Source organism: Eretmochelys imbricata, chromosome 1 (assembly GCF_965152235.1).
Source record: "Eretmochelys imbricata isolate rEreImb1 chromosome 1, rEreImb1.hap1, whole genome shotgun sequence".
NCBI lineage: Eukaryota > Metazoa > Chordata > Testudines > Cheloniidae > Eretmochelys > Eretmochelys imbricata.
This window is the reverse complement of record NC_135572.1, coordinates 152125466-152148597: the sequence shown is the minus strand read 5'-3', so window position 1 is coordinate 152148597 and position 23132 is coordinate 152125466. Positions and strand designations below refer to the sequence as shown.

General features: G+C 39.0%; 1 protein-coding gene across 1 annotated transcript in view; it reads left to right on the top strand.

Annotated features, from left to right (window-relative positions):
* Positions 1–23132, top strand: part of CFAP47 (cilia and flagella associated protein 47) — a 627152-nt gene that overhangs the window by 224430 nt on the left and 379590 nt on the right. The window contains exon 40 of the mRNA XM_077807214.1: positions 9251–9337. Within this exon, the coding sequence (XP_077663340.1) occupies positions 9251–9337 (87 nt within the window). The remainder of the gene's footprint in view (positions 1–9250; positions 9338–23132) is intronic.

Here is a 23132-nt window from a genome sequence, read left to right as displayed (position 1 = left end):
TCTTATCCTCAGAGGTTAAGAAAAATAATTTTTCTTCCTCCTCCTTGTAACAAACTTCTACATACTTGAAAAATAGGTTCAGCATGGGCAGCAGCTAGTGAAGTTGCTTTCACTGCCCCACCATTGTGCTTTGACCTGAACTACCTAAGGGGTGGGGGTCAGATGAATTCGTTTAGTTTCCATGTTTGTTCATTCCTTAAGACAATCAGCATGGGTACCTCTTGTGGTTTTTATGATGTGGATACCTGTCCACCAGAAAGTAGATTAGGGCCACCAAGTAAACTAATTTCATCTGGATGACTCTGCAGCTATTGGATCACAACTATTTTGAATAACTGCAAGCTACAGGTGAAAGGTTCCATATGACATTGCCAGTCTTCTGAACCATTCAGGCCTTCCCTGGGAATTCATTTGCTTAACTATGTATAGGGCCCTACCAATTTCACAGCAATAAAAAACATGTCACAGGCCATAAAATTAGCCTTTCCCCATGAAATCTGAGCTCCCCTTTGCTGCTGGGAGCACCCCAGCCAGGAACCCCTAGCTGAAAGTCCCTGCACGGCTGCCCTCAGGGGGAGATCAGACTCCCCTCCGAGGGCCTCCCCCTGCTGGAGGAAGCTCCCATGCTGGACAACAGCCCTGGAAGTTCCTGCAGCTGGAGGCTTGTGGAGGTGGGTTCAATCTCCCCTGCTGCTGGGAGCGCCCCAGCCAGGGGGCTCCTAGCTATGAGTCCACACCAGGATGGGGAGGGACAGGATTTCTCTTTCCCCTGCAGGGCTGCTGGCAGAGGAATGTGTGGGATCAGACCCACCTCCGGGTGCCTTGTGGGTTGAGACCCTCACTGTCAGGACACTGAAATTTCAGTTGTAAACATATGAAAACGTGAAATTGACTAATTTTAAACCCTGTCCCCCCCCAGCCATGAAATTGATCAAAATGGAGTGTGAATTTGGTAGGGCCCTATGTACAGTACTGGAAAGAAGTCTGAAGGACTCCAATAATACATTTTGAAACATTTTAAATACACTGTACAGAGTAGATACTTGAAAAGGATACATTGAAAAGTGGAGTGACAGGTTTCAGAGTAGCAGCCATGTTAGTCTGAATCCGCAAAAAGAAAAGGAGTACTTGTGGCACCTTAGAGACTAACCAATTTATTTGAGCATAAGCTTTCGTGAACTACAGCTCATTTCATCGGATGCATGCAGTGGAAAATACAGTGGGGGATTTTATATACACAGAGAACATGAAACAATGGGTGTTACCATATACACTGTAACAAGAGTGATCAGGTAAGGTGAGCTATTACCAGCAGGAGAGGAAAAAAAACTTTTTGTAGTGATAATCAAGGTGGACCATTTCCAGCAGTTGACAAGAAGGTGTGAGGGACGCTGTGTGTGGGGGGAAATAAACATGGGGAAATAGTTTTACTTTTTGTAATGACACATCCACTCCCAGTCTTTATTCAAGCCTAATGTAATGGTGTCCAGTTTGCAAATTAATTCCAATTCAGAAGTCTCTTGTTGAAGTCTGTTTTTGAAGTTTTTTTTGTTGAAGAATTGGGACTTTTAGGTCTGAAATCAAGTGACCAGAGAGATTGAAGTGTTATCTGAATGGTTTTTAAATGTTATAATTCTTGACGTCTGATTTGTGTTCATTTATTCTTTTACGTAGAGACTGTCCGGTTTGGCCAGTGTACATGGCAGAGGGGAATTGCTGGCACATGATGGCATATATCACATTGGTAGATGTGCAGGTGAACGAGCCTCTGATAGTGTGGCTGATGTGATTAGGCCCTATGATGGTGTCCCCTGAATAGGTATGTGGACACAGTTGGCAACGGGCTTTGTTGCAAGGATAAGTTCCTGGGTTAGTGGTTCTGTTGTGTGGTGTGTGGTTGCTGGTGAGTATTTGCTTCAGGTTGGGGGGCTGTCTGTAAGCAAGGACTCTACGTAAAAGAATAAATGGACACAAATCAGACGTCAAGAATTATAACATTCAGAACCAGTCGGAGAACATTTCAATCTCTCTGGTCACTTCAAAACTTCAAAAACAGACTCCAATGAGAGACTGCTGAATTGGAATTAATTTGCAAACTGGACACCATTACAGTAGTCTTGAATAAAGACTGGGAATGGATATGTCATTACACAAAGTAAAACTATTTCCCCATGTTTGTTTCCCCCCATGCTGTTCCTCACATGTTCTTGTCAACTGCTGGAAATGGCCCACCTTGATTATCACTACGAAAGGTTTTTTTTCTCTCCTGCGGGTAATAGCTCACCTTACCTGGTCACTCTCATTATAGTGTATATGGTAACACCCATTGTTTCATGTTGTCTGTGTATATAAAATCTCCCCACTGTACTTTCCACTACATGCATCCAATGAAGTGAGCTGTAGCTCACGAAAGCTTATGCTCAAATAAATTTGTTAGTCTCTAAGGTGCCATAAGTTCTCCTTTTCTTTTTATTGAAAAGCGGAGGTATTTCAACTCTTTGTTAAATATAGGGAAAACACCTGATATTTACGTAGCAGAAAAATTTTCTTGCTAAATAACTCCACTGGTAGTTCTCTGTTTTATTAGATGTAGCATTGTTTCTTTTTCCTTTTTTTTAAAAAAACAAATACTTTCTGTACTTAAACTCTTATTGAATATTTGTATTTAATTTTTAAAAAGTAAATGCTCTTAACAGTTTCAAAACGTTTCTCTCTAAAGTACTGTAACTGTTTCATCTTCTAATATGGGGAAATATTTCCATATATTAAATATCATAGAATGGTAACTGCTGGTTAGTTTTGACTTTTTAATTGTGAAAACTGTGAGCCAGAACCTCAGATGATGTAAATTGGCATAGCACCATTGAAAGCTAAGAGCACAGATCCTCAGCTGGAGCTATGCCAGTTTACATCAGCTGAGAATCAGGACGCTCTATTTTTATACTGTACAGATATTATCTTCCTTCTGCTACTGCTTTCTTAGTATGGTTCAGAAAAAATATAGACATTTTGGTTTGACCAGGCTGAGTGAGTTCTGTCTACTGGTTGTTGAGATCAGTTTATACTTGATTGTTCTGTAGCAAGTATGGTAAAATAGAAATTCTACAACAGCATTATCAAAATTGTAGTGCTTGGCCAATGACTTACTGTTTTCTCTCCCTCCCCGCTTTCTGTTTTTGATTAGCTAAATTATTCTTAATGTTGCACAAATCAAAACGGAAGTAGATAGGATACAAATGTGGAAAACCACTCAGTGTCAGAATGAGTAGACAAGAGTCTTCTGGGGAAAAAAAGAAGAGAAGCTGCTAAAGGTTTTTTCGGGGTGAAGTCACAGATATTTTCCTATATTTTCATAGATTCATACATGAATTAATTAATTAGTAAATTAGAGAGACGCTCCAATATTTCAGAGAAAAACGAAACAAATAAGGGAGAAAAAGGGTATAAAAGCATAAAAATTGAGTGATACACTAAAATCATCGCCCCATTTGGCTATCTGAGCTTATTCTGGTATTTTTATTTTTCATTTGACAAAAATGGGAAAGGGATTTATCACAACAGGAAAACCGGAAGTTTAATGCACCAGATGAATATATTGTGGAAATGGATATTGTTTAATCTGATTTGTACTAGGGCTGTCAAGCATTTAAAAAAATTCATCACGATTAATCGGGCAATTAAAAAATTGATCGCGATTTAATTGCCCAGTTAAAGAATAGTAGAATACCATTTATTTAAATATTTTTTGATGTTTTCTACATTTTCAAATATACTGATTTAAATTACAAAACAGAACACAAAGTGTACAGTGCTCACGTTATATTTATTTTTGATTACAAATATTTGCACTGTAAAAACCGAAAGAAATAGTATTTTTCAATTCACCGCATGCAAGTACTGTCATGCAATCTCTTTATCATGAAAATGAAACTTACAGATGTAGACTTCTTTTTGGTTACATAACTGCACTCAAAAATAAAACAATGTAAAACTTTAGAGACTACAAGTCCACTCAGTCCTGCTTCTCGCTCAGCCAATCTCTAAGACAAACAAGTTTGTTTACATTTACGGGAGATAATGCTACCCACTTCTTAATTACAATGTCATTTGAAACAGAGAACAGGCATTCATGTGCCACTGTTGAAGCCGGCGTCGCAAGATATTTACGTGCCAGATGCGCTAAAGATTCATATGCCTCTTTGTGCTTCAGCCACCGTTCCAGAGGACATGCTTTCATGCTGAAGATGCTTGTTAAAAAAATGTGTTAATTAAATTTGTGACTGAACTCCTTGAGGGAGAATTGTGTGTCTCCTGCTCTGTTTTACCCACATTCTGCCATATATTTCACATTCTAGCAGTCTCAGATGATGACCCAGCACATGTTGTTCGTTTTAAGAACACTGTCACTGCAGATTTGACAAAACGCAAAGAAGGTACCAATGTGAGATTTCTAAAGATAATTACAGCACCCAACCAAAAGTTTAAAAATCTGACATGCCTTCCAAAATCTGAGAGGGACAAGGTGTGGAGCATGCTTTCAGAAGTCTTATAAAAGCAACACTCTTACGTGGAAACGACAGAACCTGAACCACCAAAAAAAGAAAATCAACCTTCTGCTGGTGGCATCTGACTCAGATGATGAGAATGAACATGCGTCGGTACGCACTGCTTTGGATCATTATCGAGCAGAACCTGTCATCAGCATGGACACATGTCCTCTGGAATGCTGGTTGAAGCATGAAGAGGCATATGAATCTTTAGCGCATCTGGCATGTAAATATCTTGCGACACCGGCTACAACAGTACCATGTGTACACCTGTTCTCACTTTCAGGTGACGTTGTAAACAAGAAGTGGGCAACATTATCTTCTGCAAATATAAACAAGCTTGTTTGTCTGAGTGATTGGCGGAACAAGAAGTAGGACTGATTAGACTTGTAGGCTCTAAAGTTTTACTTTGTTTTATTTTTGAATGCAGGTTTTTTTGTACCTAATTCTACATTTGTAAGTTCAACTGTCATGATAAAGAAATTGCACTACAGTACTTGCATACCTATTTTCAATACTATTTTATGCATCCAATGAAGTGAGCTGTAGCTCACGGAAGCTTATGCTCAAATAAATTGGTTAGTCTCTAAGGTGCCACAAGTACTCCTTTTCTTTTTGCGAATACAGACTAACATAGCTGCTACTCTGAAAATTATTTCTTTTATCATTTTTACAGTGCAAATATTTGTAATAAAAATAATATAAAGTGAGCACTGTACACTTTGTATTCTGTGTTGTAATTGAAATGAATATATTCGAAAATGTAGAAAACATCCAAAATATGTAATAAATTTCAATTGATATTCTATTATTTAACAGTGTGACTAAAACTACGATTAATTGCAATTAATTTTTTTAATTGTGATTAATTTTTTTAGTTAATTGCATGAGTTAACTGCGATTAATCAACATCCCTACTTGGTATCAAATATATGGGTATGACTTCATTTAAAAACACTACTTTAAAAAGTCACCAGAGGCACCTGACTTCTATCCATTGCTGGGAGGAGATCATCAGATTGCAAGATCCATGCGTAATCTCTGTACCATTCCCATGTTAGAAATCTGAGCAACAGAAAACAAGGAAAGGTGAGGACAACAGCTGGTATTCTAGTTGCTTTCCCACCCCCATTGAATAACTTGGCCCAAAAAAGGCAACAGTTAGTGCAAATCATCAATGTCCATAGATGATTTAGTGAGCAAATGCCTGACAACCTGTTGTCTCTCTGCCTTCTCTCAGGGAGGCATTAAAGTTCAAATAGCAGTGTACCCAGTACCTTCCCAATTGAGTTGACCATCCAGGAGAGCTGTAGATCTCTCTTCTACCCTGGAGATGGCCATATACTTGGTGAGGGGAAACCTGAGTTGACTGTCATGTCAATCCTCCTTCTTTCGTGACATTGTCTTGAGAGTGTGCTGTGATGCCTCAAGAAGACAGAATATCCGTACCTACTCCCAGAGATTTGGTCAGACTGTCTTTTTCCAACAGGTTTCAGAGTGGTAGCCGTGTTAGTCTGTATCAGCAAAAACAATGAGGAGTTTTGTGGCCAAACCTTGCAACAAACCCCGGTGCCAACTCTGTCCGCATATCTATTCAAGGGACACTATCATAGGGCCTAACCACATCAGCCACACCATCAGGGGGCTCGTTCACCTGCACATCTACCAATGTGATATATGCCATCATGTGCCAGCAGTGCCCCTCTGCCATGTACTTTGGCCAAACTGGGCAATCTCTACGCAAAAGAATAAATGGGCACAAATCTGACATCAAGAATTATAACATTCAAAAACCAGTAGGAGAACACTTCAATCTCCCTAGACACTCAATAACAGACTTAAAAGTCGCAATTCTCCAACAAAAAAACTTCAAACATAGACTCCAATGAGAAATTGCAGAACTGGAATTAATTTGCAAACTGGATACCATCAAATTAGGCCTGAATAAAGACTGGGAGAGGATGGGTCACTACAAAAACTAATATTCCCCTGCTGATACTCACACCTTCTTGTCAACTGTTTGAAATGGGCCACTTTGTTTACATTGGCCTCATTAGCACTACAAAAGTGATTTCCACCCCTTCTTGTGAACTGTTGAGAATAGTCCACTTCTACCTTAATTGAATTGGCTCATTAGCACTGACCCCCCACTTGGTAAGGCAACGCCCATCTTTTCATATGCTTTTTATTTATACCCCCTACTGTATTTTCCACTCCATGCATCTGATGAAGTGGGTTTTAGCCCATGAAAGCTTATGCCCAAATAAATCTTAGTCTCTAAGGTGCCACAAGGACTCCTCGTTGTTTTTCCAACAAGGGCATTTGAACTTTGCATCATTAGCAAATGCAGGGTGCATTAGCTTCTTAAACAAGCAAGAACAGTTTAAGCACCTCACCCAAAGGTAGGGTGCCTAAAATTAGGTGCCTAAATCCTTCTTAGGCATGGAGATAAACATGGCCTGATTTTCAGAGGGGCTGATCGTTCACCACTGTCTTTGGCTTCACTGAGAGCCATGAACACATCAGGCCTCTTTTACTTAGGTACCTAACTCCTTCTCTAATTTTACACATCCAAGTTTAAAACATTGTCAAACATGCTTTGCATGGATAGGGGTCATATTAGCTATCAAAGACAAACAGTGAAAGTTTGATCAGGACAAAACTCCCGAAGGCCAGTGAAATGATGATTTGAGACCACAACGTGGAGTATTGTTTAAATTGGCTCAAGTTATATAAGTGCCTATGCTGAGGACTTATCTACATCGCCCCACAGTTTGGACTGTGATGGTGTGAATTTCTGTTTAAAGAGAACTACATAAATGTAAACTATGTACCTTTTAGTTCACACCCACATGGGGGAGTTAAGTGTGTGCTGCAATTCACATCCCCCTAGACTGAACCGCAGGGCTCTGTAGACATAGCCTTAGGGAGAGCTGGAGCTGCATCAATATATTTAGTCCAGGTTCTGCTACCCTTACTCACTTGGAGTATTATGTGTCATGGTCAGTGTGACTACTTAGGGGAATTCTGGTTGGTATTGGAGGCTCTGTGTATCTGTGTCAGATTCCAAATCCTAGTTTGAATGTGGAGCTTGTTTGCCTCCTCTGCTGTCTGTTGCCTCCATATTGAGAGCTAAAACCCACTGGAAGTGACAAGAGAAATTCTTGTACCTGGCACAGGGCTAACAATAGAGGGTCATTAAACTTTGATAATCATCCATTCAAATGGTGCACCTTTGAACAAAGAGCTTCTCTACCCAGGGCATACCAATTTTTCAATTTGAACTCCACGGAAAAAGTAACTAAGCAACCGATTACCTGGTAAGGGACTTCAGTCTCTTAACTAAACTGATCAGAGGGTCACCTCACCAAAGAGGAAGTTGTAAAAGAGAGGTTCTTTTGCTGGCCACTTTATAGGGAGAGCAGATAGGAAACTGGCTGCAGAGGAAAGAGACAGATTCATGATTCAGAGAAGTCGTGTTCAGTAAGGGGGATCCTGAACACCCCAGAAAGCCCAAATAACATCTGAGTAGTGAGGAAATTGAAGCAGGGAAATGCGAATAGGTATTTTTAGTTTTGTCTAGGTCTGCATGATTCTTGTCTCGCTAAAGTAAAGAGTACCCACAAGGTTGGATCTCTGGGAAAGGGTTTACTTAAGGTACTGGAGAGACTGGGGGTGGACCACAGCCAGTGGGACATGTGCAGTCACTCAAACAAGAACCTACTTAGGCCCTTCCGCAGCCTAGGATCTGTAGGACTATGCCAGTGGGAGCCCCCACACCCCGAGGTAAGAGCCCTCCTGCCTCTAGGCATGAACCCCCTCCCACACACCAAACTGCTGCTGCTGGCCCAGGGGCTGCCCGGTTTGGACAGCCCCTGAGCCAGCACCAGCCGCTGCAGAAATCACAGAAAGTCATGGAATCCGTGACCAACTTACCGCCTTACTCATAGTTACTGGAAAGTTACATGGATGAGCAGAGACAGTTGGATGTTTCATTTCGTTCAGTATGGAATTAGTCTCTGGATATGTACATTTTTTGGAAAAAATAGTTCCTATTTTAATGTTAATACCCGAGTTCTATTAAGCTGTGGGACGTTGTTGAATGTTCAGATTTTTATGTTCTTTACTATGGCTAAGGATGTGTTGAAGGTTATGCCATATGTCATTTGAAAAGTATTTCTTCTTCGATTTGCAGTAAGGACTCCAAATTGACCTATGATCTAGCTAAAGTAATAGTTTTGGTTTTTCATAATATACTTGCTCCTTGAATAGGTGGCTCCAAGTAGGTTCTTGTCTGAGTGACTGCACTTGTCCATTCCACTCTAGGTGAGTGTGTGTGTGTCCAGTGCACGCACCTACAGTGGAATGGAAATGCACAACACCTCTTCAAGAATAACAGTTACAGAAAGGTTAGTAACCATTGTTTTCCTATTATTAAATTACAAAGAAGTTAATTGTGGCTTATGTTTTGAGAAGTGTCTTGGAATTTTTGTGAATTTGAAACTTGAGTCATAATTTTGAAAAAAACTAAACTTCTTATCCCTTATATTTTTGCACATTTTAGTGTACGTTTTAAGTTTTCCAATGTGGGGACTGTAATAATTTTCTTTACCAGGACTTTGTTTCAGATTTTTAGATAAAGTAATAAACTTCCATTTTGTAAATAATATGTACAGTAAGAATGCATGTTTGCTTTTTTTCAGAGTCATTTTAGTGGAATCTACAACTTACTTAACTATGCCTGAGCAATTGCATCAAGCCAGCCAGGTAAAGCAGGGTAAAAAACACAGGTAGGTTTTAAAATTCAGTTACTGATTGTGTATTGTGGTGTAATACAACTTTATTGGCATAACATCTTGTATAAATCTGTATCCCTAAACTTTCAAGAATTGCAAAATGTGATTTTGGCATAAGATAGAAATTACATAACATTTATGAAAAGATATTTTATAAATGAAAGAATATCATCATAAGCATTGGAAAAAGATTATATATATTAAGTTAAGATCTGAAGAGATAAAAATTTGTTGAGTATGGGAGATGAGGGAAAAGGTGGACTTCAGTGGTAGGAAGAAACAGCAGAACAGGTAAATATTAGAGCTAATGTGGTGACGTGTGAAAAGACAGAGAGCACAATGGTGCTCAATGAGTGGAGGAAGTGGAGAGAGGAACCAGTCTGCCTTAGTGACTCTTTAAGTTCATTTGGAGGCTTAAAAACAAGGAAAAGTTCTTTTGGATTGAACTGTGTTCTGAACCGAATAGGCTGGAGATGTTTCAGGAGGTGGTGAGATCTTCACATTTTTTTTAGCATGTGGGGAGGCAGGTGACAAAATTTTGCACATGCTAGAGTTCTAAATCCTATAGCTTTAGGAGGCCATAGTCTATGGATTTTCAAAAATGAAGATGAAAAAAGATGAATGCAAATGCAGAGATCTAAGGTGAGGCAGTTATGTGCACAGCCATTGTTACTTAGGTGACTGTAGACAGATTTTCTGATGTACAAGGTATGGAAGGAGGAGCAGAGTTCAAGGTCACGTTGACAATGGTGGTAAAAATGGCCTAGAGTAGATGGTAGAGACAAGTTACAATCTGAGTGAAGGAGGAATGTTGAAGAAAGAAAGTGCTATGTTTAAGGATACTCATCATGCCCAAAAGAAGTACTTCTGTCTTCACCATCTGTAGCTGACAGGAGGTGAAACAAATATCCACAAGTTTATTTGTTAAGACAAAAGAGGTGGAACAGGAAGAAGTTATTGTATGTGTGAGGGAGACTGATGAGTATCACCAAGATTGATAATTACGAATACAAGTAAGGAGAAGATAGAAAAGAGGTTTGAGAACTGAAACTTTTGGACTCTGTACAAATAACTGTCTTAGCCCAACAGAGGAGCTACCACAGACCTATGAAGGAATACCCTTAGCTTGCCAAGAGATTTAGAATTATTTATGGTTTAATAATCACTTGAATTGAAGAACATTACTTTTAAAATCATAGAATGAAATATATTTTGAATTATTCAGTTTGCTTTCTAAGTATTCGTGGCAATAAGATGTCCCATTCACACATAATGGAAGCTAGCTATACAGAAGGCCTATCATTGTTTAACTTCCTGTCAGTACATGATTCTAGGTTTCTCTATGATAATAAAATGTAAACTACAAACAATGGGCTTTGGTGAACCAAGGCAATAACAAGTTCCACAGTTGAAAACATTTCAAGAAAAGTGCCGTACCAGCAGCTGTGTCCCACTTAAAATGGGTGTGTAAGAGGATCCAGCTCAAGTGCCTCTGCTGATCACAACTGCAGCAGTATTGCATGAGAAGGGTAACCTCATAGGTAGCCAGATCCCAAACAGTTTAAGCTTTCTAGGTAAACACTTAGAATAATGCCCTGATACTAACTGGTACTTTGTGATCTGCACTTGTTGCCAGTGTACTGTCTAATGTTTCCTTAATAAGCGAGGTGCAGAAATTGGTACTAACTTCAGCTTCTAAATGATTCCAAGGTTCAGCCCTGTGTAAAGCCAATTGCAGCAGTCTGGTGTTGATAACAAAAGTATGTATAAAGTGTAGCAAGGTCAACATCCAGGGAAAGCAATCAGATCATAGTAGTTTCACCAACTGTAGATTAGAAGAATATTCTTGATCATAATTACTACTTTAACTACTTGGGTCTGGTAAGGCCTCCAAACTGTGAGCCTGTGGGACAAATGCTGGACTAGTTGGATCACCTGTACTTTGGGATGATTACTCCATTTTACTAACATTAGCTCAATCTTGTCTGAATTATCTTAATCCATCTCTCAATTGTCTTTGAACCAGTCTTAGATTCAAAGTTTTATAGATTCTAAGGCCAGAAGGGACAGTTGTGATCATCTAGTCCAGTGTTCTTTAAAGTTCGGGTCGCGGCACGTAAGGCACTGGGTCGCCTTGCTCAGCACCCAGAGACCCTAGCGGCTCTGGTCAGCACCACCTACCAGGACGTTAAAAGTCCCATCAGCAGTTCTACCCAGGTAAGGAAGGCTAGTGCCTACCTGTCCGACACCGTGCTGCGCCTCGGAAGCAGCCAGCAGCAGTTCTGGCTTCTAGGCAGGGGGGGCCACGGGGCTCCGCGTGCTGCCCCTGCCCCGGACATTGGCTCTGCACTCCCATTGGCCAGTTCCTGGCCAATGGGAGCGGGGGGGAGGGGAGGCAGTGCCTGTGGGTGAGAGTCATGCAGAGCCACTTGCGCGCCTCTGCCTAGGAGCCGGACCTGCTGCTGGCCGCTTCCGGGGCGCAGCACAATCCACGATGCCAGGACAGGTGGGAAGCCTGCCTCTGCACCCTGGCTGTGTTGCTGACCGGGAGCCGCCAGAGGTAGGTCTGCGCCCCAATCCCCTGCCCCAGCCCTGAGCCCCTTAAACCCAGAACCCCTTCCTGCACCCCCAGCCCAGAGCCCTGAGCCCCTTCTGCACCCCAACCTTCTGCCCCAGCGCTGAGCCCCTCCTGTACCCCAGCTCCTCATCCCAGGCCCCAGCCCGGAGCCTGCACCCCCAGCCCGGAGCCCTGACCCACACCCAATCCCCTGCCCCAGTCCAGAGCCCCCTCCCACACCCTGAAACCTTCATTCCCACTCCCACCCCGCAGTCCTCACCTGGCACCCCAACACTATGCCCTAGCCCTGAGCCCCTCCCACACCCCAAACCTCTCATCCTGAGCTCCGTTGGCTTGCGGTCATCAACAGTTTTCTTCAACTGGGTCCCCAGAAAAAAAGTTTGAAAACCACTTATATACAGAGGTGAAATAACCTCTCCACTCCTATTTGAGATTCCTTTGTTTATACATCCAAGGATCGCATTAGCTCTTTTGACCACAGCGTCACACTGGCAGCATATGTTCACCTGATTATCCACCTCCCACAAATCTCTTTCAGGGTCACTGCTTCCCAGGTTACATGCCCCTATTCTATAACTATGGCCTACATTTTTGTTCCTAAATGTATACATTTACATATAACCACATTAAAACACCAAGTTTACAAAGTGATCCGGATCATTCTGAATCAGTGACCTGTGCTTTTCATTATTTACCACTGCCCTACTTTTTGTGTCATCTGCAAACTTCATCAGTGATAACTGTTTGTTTCTAGAACATCGATAAAATAGTTAAATATCATAATGCCAAAAATTGATTCCTGCAAGACCCCAGTGGAAACCCATCTAGTTGATGATGATTTCCTGATTACACTTACATTTTGAAATCTATCAGTTAGCCAGTTTTCAATCCCTTTAATGTTAACTTTGTTACAGTCTAGTTTTTTAATCAAAATGTCATGTAGTATCACGTCAAAGTATATTAAGTCAATACTATTACCGTTGTCAGTCAAATCTGTAGTCTCATTAAAAAAGATATGAAGTTAATATGACAGGATCTATTTTCAATAAACCCATGCTAATTTGCAGTAATTATACTACCCTCCTTTAGTGCATTATTAATCGAGTCCTGTATTTGCCACTCCATTATGTTGCCTGGGATCAGTATCAGACTGACAGGTCTGTAATTACCTGGGTCATTCAATTTACCCTTTTTAAAAATTGGCACAACTTCAGCTTTCTTCCAGTCTTCTGGAACTTCCCCACTGTTCCAAGACTTAATCAATATTAATGGTCCAGTGAGTTCCTCAGCTAGCTCTTTTAAAATTCTTGGATACAAGTTATCTGGACCTGCTGATTTAAAAATATCTGACTGTACTAGCTTTTATTTAACATCCTCCAAAGATACCAAAGGAATGACAAGTCTGTTATCTTCATCATCTGTTTTTCTCCAAATATAGAACAGAAATATTTATTGAACGCCTCGCTCTTTTCTGCACTATTAATGATAATTCTACCATTTCCATCTAGTAATAGTCTAATACCATTGTCAAAATTCTTTTTGTTCCTAATATATTTAAGAAACTTCTTATTGCCCCTAATTTTGCTGGCCATAGATTTCTCCTTGTGTCCTTTGGCTTCCCTTATCAGTTTTTTACAATTCCTAAATACTGATTTATATTTCGTACTATCAACTTCTCCTTTCTTCTATTTGTATATTTTTAATTTTTTTTTTTACAACTGCCTCCTCTTCTTCTTCTAAACCAGGTTGGGTTTTTTTAACCATCATGACTTTCTTTCTCAGTTGTGGGATTGTGGCTTTTGGGCATCTAATAAAGTGGCCTTAAATGATTCCTAATTATCATTCAAATTTTTATGATTAAATTCTTCCTAGCTGGCACAGTTCATCATTATTTTCAGCTTTGTGAAATTGACCCTATTAAAGCACCAAATATATAGATTACTGGTCTGGACTTTATTCTGTTTGCACTTTATAAATCTGATCATGTCACGATCACTTGTACCTAAGCTACTATTAACTTTTTTAGTTCTGTGATCAGTTCCTCTTTATGTGTTAGGGCAAAGCCTAATATAGAATTTCCCTTTTGCTGCAACACTTTTTGAACGAGGAAATTGTCATATACAAAGTTTAGAAATTCAAAGGATTTTATGTAGATGCTGTGCATCAGATTCTCCGTTCTCTTACACTGGCATGTAATTGGTGTGGAGAATCAATCCCTTTTTCTAGTTGGGCCAGGTATGGTGGAACTATAAGGCTGAGTGTCTTCAGCTTACACCACAGTGGATATCCCCTCATTGGCCCACTCCATCCCAGCTTTAAACAGGATAAAGTAATGAAATAGGAGACAGCACACGCCCAGTTGAGAGCAGAAGATGGATTGCTCCAGACTACCCTCTGAAACCTTCTATAGAAAAAGGAACGGAGCCACTGAAGCAATTTCATTGACATTTGCAGATGCCAACAAAAATGTGTGGTCAGAAATATCAGAAACTGCTAAGACAGATGCAAAAAATCAGCACGGGCACTTTAGCTAATCCATCGTCAGGAGATAATCAACCAATTTAACAAATGCAATTTCTTTCCCATGCCGAGGCCTAAACATGATTGAAATGGGATTGAGGAACCTGTAACACATCAGAGATCACTAACTAATTGTAGGAAATGCCACAACTTTCCCAATGTTTTTACACTGATGAATCCTCTGTGTATGTTCTTAACAATGAACATTTCTGGAACTGAAAATAAATAACTCGCAGAGTTTGAAACAGTAACGAAAAAACTGCATGTGCAATATACACTCCTGTATAATAAAAAATACTCTGTGTTCAATAGTTTTATTTTGATCAGACCAGAAATAATAAGTTATTTGTACTGTATTTGTGCCCAGAGATGCCAATCAAGATGGGGGCCCATTGTGCTGAGCACTGTATAAACAAACTATAAGACAATCCTTTCCCCTCTCAAACGACTTACCTCTTGTCCCTATTTAGAATTTAACAGGTAGCTATAAAAAAACAATGGAAGGGGGAAGGGAGAGAATGGGGGAGGGGAATGATGGGTTACACTAATAGGAACAAAGTTACATTTATTAGCTAAGCTTAGACTTCATAGTTTGATTTAAAATAGGTAATTGGACAGTATATATTAGAGAGTTGCTAACCATCCTTTTGCCTTACCATTATCATTAGGCAGTTTATCATGGGTGTCGCTGTACAGGTAGGTCATTAGAAGGGTTTTATGACTTTGCAAACTGATTGGAGAATAAAAAAAATCCTTTACTTGGTGAAATATTTTCAGAACTGCTCATTTAAAAAAGAAACGAAAAATTGTCAGTTTTTCTCAAAGCTAGTCCTGTCAGCATATAGTATATGCCAAATTATTGTTAGTTTTACTTCCTCATTGGCAAAATTTAAAAAAAAATTCAGAATACCAAGAAATATTCTTACATTTCTCAGTTTGGTTCTCATGCAGGTTATATCTCCAGGCAGACTGATGAGTGAAGGAAGGGGTCGTGCTAAACAAAAAGGAACAACCAGTATTTCTTATTGTCATAAGACAAACAATAGATATAAATGTCATGCGTTATTCCAGTGTATAAATGTAGAAGATTGTGAGAGTTGTCAGTCCAACATTAATATCTTATTCTATTAGCTTCCACAAGTGCATTTTAGAAAGATACTACTAGGAGACATTACAATTCTGCTCAATAATTGATATAATGTAAATTGGTTTATGCTAACTTAAGACATTCCACCTGATTTTAGCTGTTTCTAAAACATCAGTTACTATTCTGAGTTTTGTGGGAGCATCATAGACTATATCCTGCAAGGACATGGGATTTTAGTGAATATTTTGTACTGAGCTCTTTGCCAGTACATGGTTCAGTATTTCTAAGTATGTTAGTAAACTGTTCCCTTGGATTCCCTATCTCTCTGATTAATAATACATTCCCTTGCTTCTGTCTTCCTAAATTTACTGATGAAGTAGCTGCTATGCAGATTTAGATATGCCTATGTTACCGGCCACTCTTCAACTTTACAGTATACCACAGTGATGCATATAAAGAGCAAAATAATTCTGGCTTCGTGTGTAGGTGTACGTGAAAGAAAGTGGAGTCAGAATGTTTCTTTCAACTTTTCTTCCTCCTGCCAACACACCTCTGTCCAATTAAAACAGGGTTCAGACATGATCTTGGAAACTAGCTATCATGTCTGTTGGTTCTCTGTGGCCCTAAAGGAATATGGTCAGCTAGCATGGTTGTATAGTTAGGCCCTTAACCTCCTCCCACACATACACATGTTGTTAACAGTGGGCAGTAGGTGGGAGTGTACAATTCTTTGTTTTGGAGCAGCAGTAAGGCACTGTGCACACATCTTACTTGCCCCATCCTTGCATTTGCAGGCAAGAAGGGTCAAGAACCTATCACTTTTTGGCAACTCCTTTGCTCAACTATGTCACATCATACTCGTAAAGAAAGAATTTTGTAGCCCTTCAAATCAGTGCAATGAATATCTGTGGTATTTGTATCTTAGGAAAGTTGAATAAATCCTATTGAGTAACAATTTGTAATTTGCTCTTACTAGTGAAAAAAGACATTGTATGGTTTAAGTTTTCACAGTGTTTCCTTTTAATATCCCCATTTTAACAGTCATTTCCTCACATAACATTTAGGCAGCTTATTGTCTTTACAGTGATTCTGCTGCAGTTTTGCCATGGTTTAGGAAATTATAAGTTCTGCTTTCTGTATCAAAGATGTGATGCTGAAAGATGTGAAATTCTGTATATCAAAAACATAGGTTTCTGTATTTTTATATAAAAGGAAATCTGTATTCATAAGTATAGAATAAAAAGTATTTTATTTTCAGGTAGTCCACAGGGTAGTTTCCTTTTATTTTTTAATGGCTTGCAAGTACAGCTGTTAAAATGGATCTCAAGGGCAATACACTGAGAGGATTTTACATGCCTATTTTGATACAAGTTTGGGATGCTTTTTTAACCAAGCAAGACTAACAACTTATTTTAAGCCAGAGCCTATAACTACCAAATTCAGTATGTAATAATTGTATGGTATGAGCTCGCTCTTCAAAATTTATTGCTAGGAGAGAAAGATTTTGTATTTGGATACTATTAAATTTGAGACTAGAGCTAAAAATGTATTCACAGTAATTCCTTGAGATACATTACCACATCCTTTTCCAGTATCAATACACTCTTACTTGGGCTTGCTATAAAATAAAAGAAAGTCCATTCAATAAACTTAACTGTGCAAGTTTAACTCCCCTTAACAACAATGGGTATTATTTGTGAACAACAGAAGGAGAGGATAAAGTAGTACAAAGCAGATAAAATGACAAGAAATGTAATTGTTTCTCGGGGTTACAGGAAGAATATATAGAATTTGCTAGAAAGGTTGTCTTTATAAAATATGTCAGTAAATGTAGACATGTGTGCACAACATCTGATTTTACCAAATAAGCTGTGATTAATGACTGTGGGTGAAATCTTGGTTCTGTTAAAGTCAGTGGGAGTTTTGGCATTGACATCACTGGGGCCAAATTTCCTCTCCTGTACCTAAGATCAAAATAGGACTTAAACCAAAAAGGAATCCTACAGAAAGTGGAAACACAGATTGCTAAGAAGGACTGCAAAAGAATAGCATGAGCATATGGAAGTGGAATCAGAAAGGTTAAACCACAAAATGAGTTGTACCTTACAAGGGATTTATAAGACAACAAGAAGAAGTTCTATAAATACTTTAGGAGCAAGAGAAAGATGAAGAAAAGTGTAGGTCCTTTACCTTGTGGGGAAGGAGAGCTAATAAGTGATGACATCAAAAATGCCTATTCTGCTTCAGTCTTCACTAGAAAAGTTACTGGTGCCCAGATACTCAATATAATTAATATTAACAACAAGAAGGAAGGAATGCAAGCCAAAATAGGGAAAGAACAGATTAAAGAATACTTAGATAAATTATATGTAATCAAGTTGGCGGGGCCTGATGAAATTCATCCTGTGAGACTTAAGGAACTAGCTTAAGCAATCTCAGAACCATTAGCGATTATCTTCAAGAACTAATGGAGGATGGTTGCTATCCCAGAGAACTGGAGAAGGGCAAGCATAGTACCTATCTTTAAAAAGGAAAACAAAGAGGACCCTGGGAATTATAGACCAATCAGTCTAACTTTGATACCTGGGAGGATATTGGAACAGATTATTAAACAATCAGTTTGTAGGCACCTGGAGTATGATAGGGCTGTAAGGAATAGCCAGCGTGGATTTGTCAAGAACAAATGTCAAAACAACTTAATTTCCTTCTTTGACAGAGTTACTTGCCTAGTGGATGGGGGGGGGGTGCCATAGATGTGATATATCTTGGTTTTTAGTAAGGCTTTTGACACAGTTCTACATAATATTCTCATAAGCAAACTGGAGAAATGTGGCTTAGATGAAATTACCATAAGGTGGGTGCACAACTCGTTGAAAGACCATACTAAAAGAGTAGTTATCAATGGTTCGCTGTCAAACTGGGAGTATGTATTTAGTGGGGTTTGCTCAGGGGTTAGTCCTTGATCTGGTACTAAGCAATATTTTCATTAATGACTTGTATAATGGAGTGGAGAGTATGCTTACAAAGTTTACAGATGACATCATTGTTAGGAGCACAGACTTTGGAGGACAGGATTAGAATTCAAAATAACGTTGACAAATTAGAGACTTGGTCTGAAATCAACAAGATGAAATTCAATAAAGACAAGTACAAAGTACTTCACTAAGGAAGGAAAAAATCAAATGCACAACTCCAAGATGGGGAATAATTTGCTAGATGGCAGTACTGCTGAGAAGGATCTGGAAGTTATAGTGGATCAAAAATTGAATATGAGTCAACAGTGTGATGCAGTTGCAAAAAAGGCCAATATCATTATGGGGTATATTAACAGGGGTGTTGCGTGTAAGACATGGGAGGTGATTGTCCTTCTGTACTAGGCACTGGTGAGGTCTAAACTGGAATACTGTGTCCAGTTCTGGGCACCACACTTTAAGAAAGATGTAGACAAATTGGGGAGAGTCCAGAGGAGAGCAACAAAAATGATCAAAGGTTTAGAAAACCTGACCTATGAGGAAACGTTAAAAAAAAAACCTGGGCATATTTAGTCTTGAGAAAAGAAGACTGAGAGGGGACCTGATAAGTCTTCAGATATGCTAAGGGCTGTTATAAAGAGGACCAAGATCAATTATTCTCCATGTCCACTGAAGGTCGGAAAAGAATTAATGGGCTTAATCTGCAGCAAGGGAGATTTAGGTTAGATATTTGGAAAAGCTGTCCAACTATAAGCATAGTTAAACTCTGGAATATGCTTCCAAGGGAGATTGTGGAATTGGAGGTTTTAAGAACAGGTTAGACAAACAACTGTCAGGGATAGTCTAAGTTTATTTGGTTTTGCTTTGGTGCAGGGAACTGGACTTGATGACTTCTTGAGGTCCTTTCCAGCCTTGCATTTCTATGATTGCGTGATTAGCTCTCCTTCTTCACTAGGTTGAAGACCTACATCTTTTCCTTCATTTTTGTCTTGTGCCTAATATATTTAAAGAACCTCGTCTTATTATCTTGTTAGGAGTAACTTATTTTGTGCCTTAGCCTTTCTGATTTTGTCCTTACATGCTTATGCTGTTGTTTTGTACATCTCCCTAGGAATTTGTCCATATTTCTACCTTTTGTGGGATTCATTTTTCATTTTCAGGTCATTAAAGAGCTCCTGATGTCATATTAGCCTCTTACTGTTCTATCTTTACTTTGCCTTGGGTTAGTTTATAGTTGTGACTTTAATATTGTCTTCTTGAGAAACTGCTAGGTCTCCTGATTATTGATTATATGTTAAGGAAGCCATTTAATACTATACTGGATCTAAGTAAATATCTAGGGGTTTTTTTGGTGTGTTTGTGGGGGGAGAGAGGTCAGGGTGGATTAACACTGCTGCCCCCATTAAACATTATTAAAGTTGCAACCATCCAATTAAAAAGCATTCTCCTAACAGATGTTTTGGCTGAGTAACATGCAGAATACTTCCTTATAGTCACCTGTGCCTCTATTATAGATAGAATTTGCACTGTTAAGAACACCTATGTTGAGAGCACTATAGAACCGGGTATAACATTAGTGGTTATATGGAATTGCAGATGCTTGTCTAGTAAAGTGTGAACATTCAGAAATGTATCTTTTTGCCCATTTAATTGCAGACTACAAGTGCACAGGTCAGCTTTTTTCAGTTAATTGGTATAGTACATTTGTGTACACTTTTGTAGTAGGTCAGGTACAGAAATCAAAAACATATATAAGATCCATTCTAGTCATATTTTCCAACTACCCTTGTAAGGGACCTAAAGTAATCCTTTTAAATTTGAAAACGCGTGTGTGTGTGTGTGTGCGTGTGTGTGTGTGTTGGGGCTTATGGCTCATACTCACAATCATGCATCGTAAAGTTGATTCCTAATGGGAATATTCTAGATGGTAGTTGTCAGAAGAAGAAACTAAGTAGGCAGAACCTAGAGTGCTAAGGGAATCCCTATCCAATGTATATTAAAGGCGAAAATATTCTGGTGCAAAAAACAAATTATTATTAGTTTTCCATGGAAACCATTGTCTCTATCTGCATGGACAGTTTTCATGTGGGGGAAAAAATGGACAGAAATCAGAACTGGGAACAAAAACTAGCACAAGAGTGCTGACTCATTTTGTGACCCTAAGATTGTAAGGGAAATGCGTCCCACAAAGAAAACACTGTAATTGTAATAAGGAGTACCAGAGTAGTTATGGCAGATAACAGCCAGAGTGGGACAGGATGGCAGAGAATAAATGGAGAGGAGATATATTCAGACAATCTAATCCTGAACCACTGAATAATGGTTTAGTGTAAAAGAGACCTGAGAATTCAGATGTTGTAGTTGGAAGAGCTCCTTCAGTGGCAAGAACTCATGGGGCCAGTGTGATGGGATGGTCTGCCCTCTTAAGGGTTGTGATGCCTAGTGTTCAGCCCATCCTATCGTGGCTTAGCCCTTTAAGGTTATGTATATACACACACATACATGCTTGAGAGAAGATCCTGTATCTTTAAGGGTTGGGGCCAGGAGCATTAAAGAAAGGGCAGGGTATTACTCCCCTCTTTCCAGACCAATTTGGGATTAACTGAGAGAGGGACCAGCATAAATGCTGCCTCCTCCCTCATAACAAGGCAGACACTAGCTGGAGAAAACTGTTTGCTGTATCCTCCTAGCTTGAGGATTAATTGAGAAAATAAGGGGCTAGCTGAAGGAAAAGCTAGGTAAGGAGTTAGCTGGCTAAATTACAACCCAGACCAAGGAACGTCCTGTCTTTTGTAGTTTCAAAATGTCAGTCTTAATATTGTTAAGCAATACATGCATTGCAGCCTTCCCATTTCTCTTGTGGCTTGGTTAGTGGAATTGTATAAAGTTAGATCCATTTTACAACAGTAATTTCTGTATTTCCTATGTAATATATAATATATATAACTGAATGTAATACCCTACAACATTACTTTATAATACAGGTGCATATAAGGGGTATATAAGCATATAATATCTTTTAAATTCAAATTTGGAAACTGAGAATTGTGTAACTAGAGAAAGAGAGAAAGAAAGGATATGCAGTAAGTTATCTTTGCATTCATTGTTTGACGCAAATAATTGATGAAAACATTTTATCTGCCACTTATGAGTGATGACGGTTCATCGATAATGAATGAGAAAAAATGTGCAAAGCCAGTCCATTGTATGTTCTATTTTATGCATCACCAGTTTTAGGGACAGATTTTAAGCCCAGACACAGTGAGCATATCTAAGCATATTGAAAATGTATTACAATGCATGCATGTTTGATGTAAAAAAAAAATCTTGAAGTATGCATGAATGTGCTTCAAATACTTCAGATTAGAAGATGCCATTTATTCTGTATTGATGAATTTATCTAATTTGTGTGTAGAGCAGCGCAAGTCTTTTATTGTTCACATTAATTAATATTGACAGGAAACATGGTTTTTGACTAGTTTATGTTCAAGTGAGAGATTCTGAGATAATTTCTAAGGTACTAGTATGTCAGATTAAATAGCAATTATTCAAATGATTGAATAGCACATTACGCATCATGCAGATTGCAATTTTCATAATGTGTGATGCAGCGACCAAAAACTCCTTATTCAATAATGGCGTTATACAATTGACACTTAAATATCATGGTCAAATTCTGCCTGGGTCACACCCTGTTGACTGACTGACTATGAAGTTTAAAACATAAAGCATTATTATTGGATGCTGATCTTTCCATAACAAACAGTGCAGCAAATAAGAGGACAAACTGCTGAATATGTGCTCCTTAGCTACTTGTGCATCCACTGTAATGGCCTCTAATGTTTAATTTGGCTTAACATTAGTAATACAATTTTATAAATGTTGCACACGGAAAAGATGAAGAACGGATTTTGTTGTCATTGTAGAATAATGTTTCCCATTGGTAAAATTTCCTAGTTCTCTAGGATGTAGAAGAAAAGGTTATTAATAATACTATGTAGCACTTGTCATCTGTACATTCCAAAGCAAGTTAGAGACAAAGGGTGAAAACCAGGGTGTGAAATCCTGGCTCCATTGAATTCAGTGACAAAAATGCCATTGACATCAATGATGCCAAGACTGAATCCATGATGTATTGGGTTTAGAAAAAGGTCACATCTTTTCCCTGGAACATAAAGTTGCCAATAAACTGGTTTTGGGTTGGTTTTCATTTAGATGAATAATGTGTATTGTTTTGCTGGTTGAAAGGCACTGAAGGGACTCTGGGGTATGACATCTTATAAAAACTTGGGTCTAAACGCTCATTCCTTTGAAGGAGCTTGCATAGTGAGTGGTGGCACTGCAATACAGAGGGCCCTGTCTGGTGCACTGGGCACAGGCACACCCAAGGGTGTGAATCTGTATCTACAATCTACTAAAAAAACTACAGTTACTCGTAAGTAACCTCTTTTTCTTCTTGAAACAACAAAATTGGCAAGAAACATATTTTACCTCCATACTTCCTATGAATTGTGATATATTTATTGTTCAACATGGATTAGAAAAATCCATGAGAAAATGACAAAATGCGTGCAGTTCAACTTGTGATGTCTAATTCTATAATTAAATAACAAGCATTAAAAACAATAGACA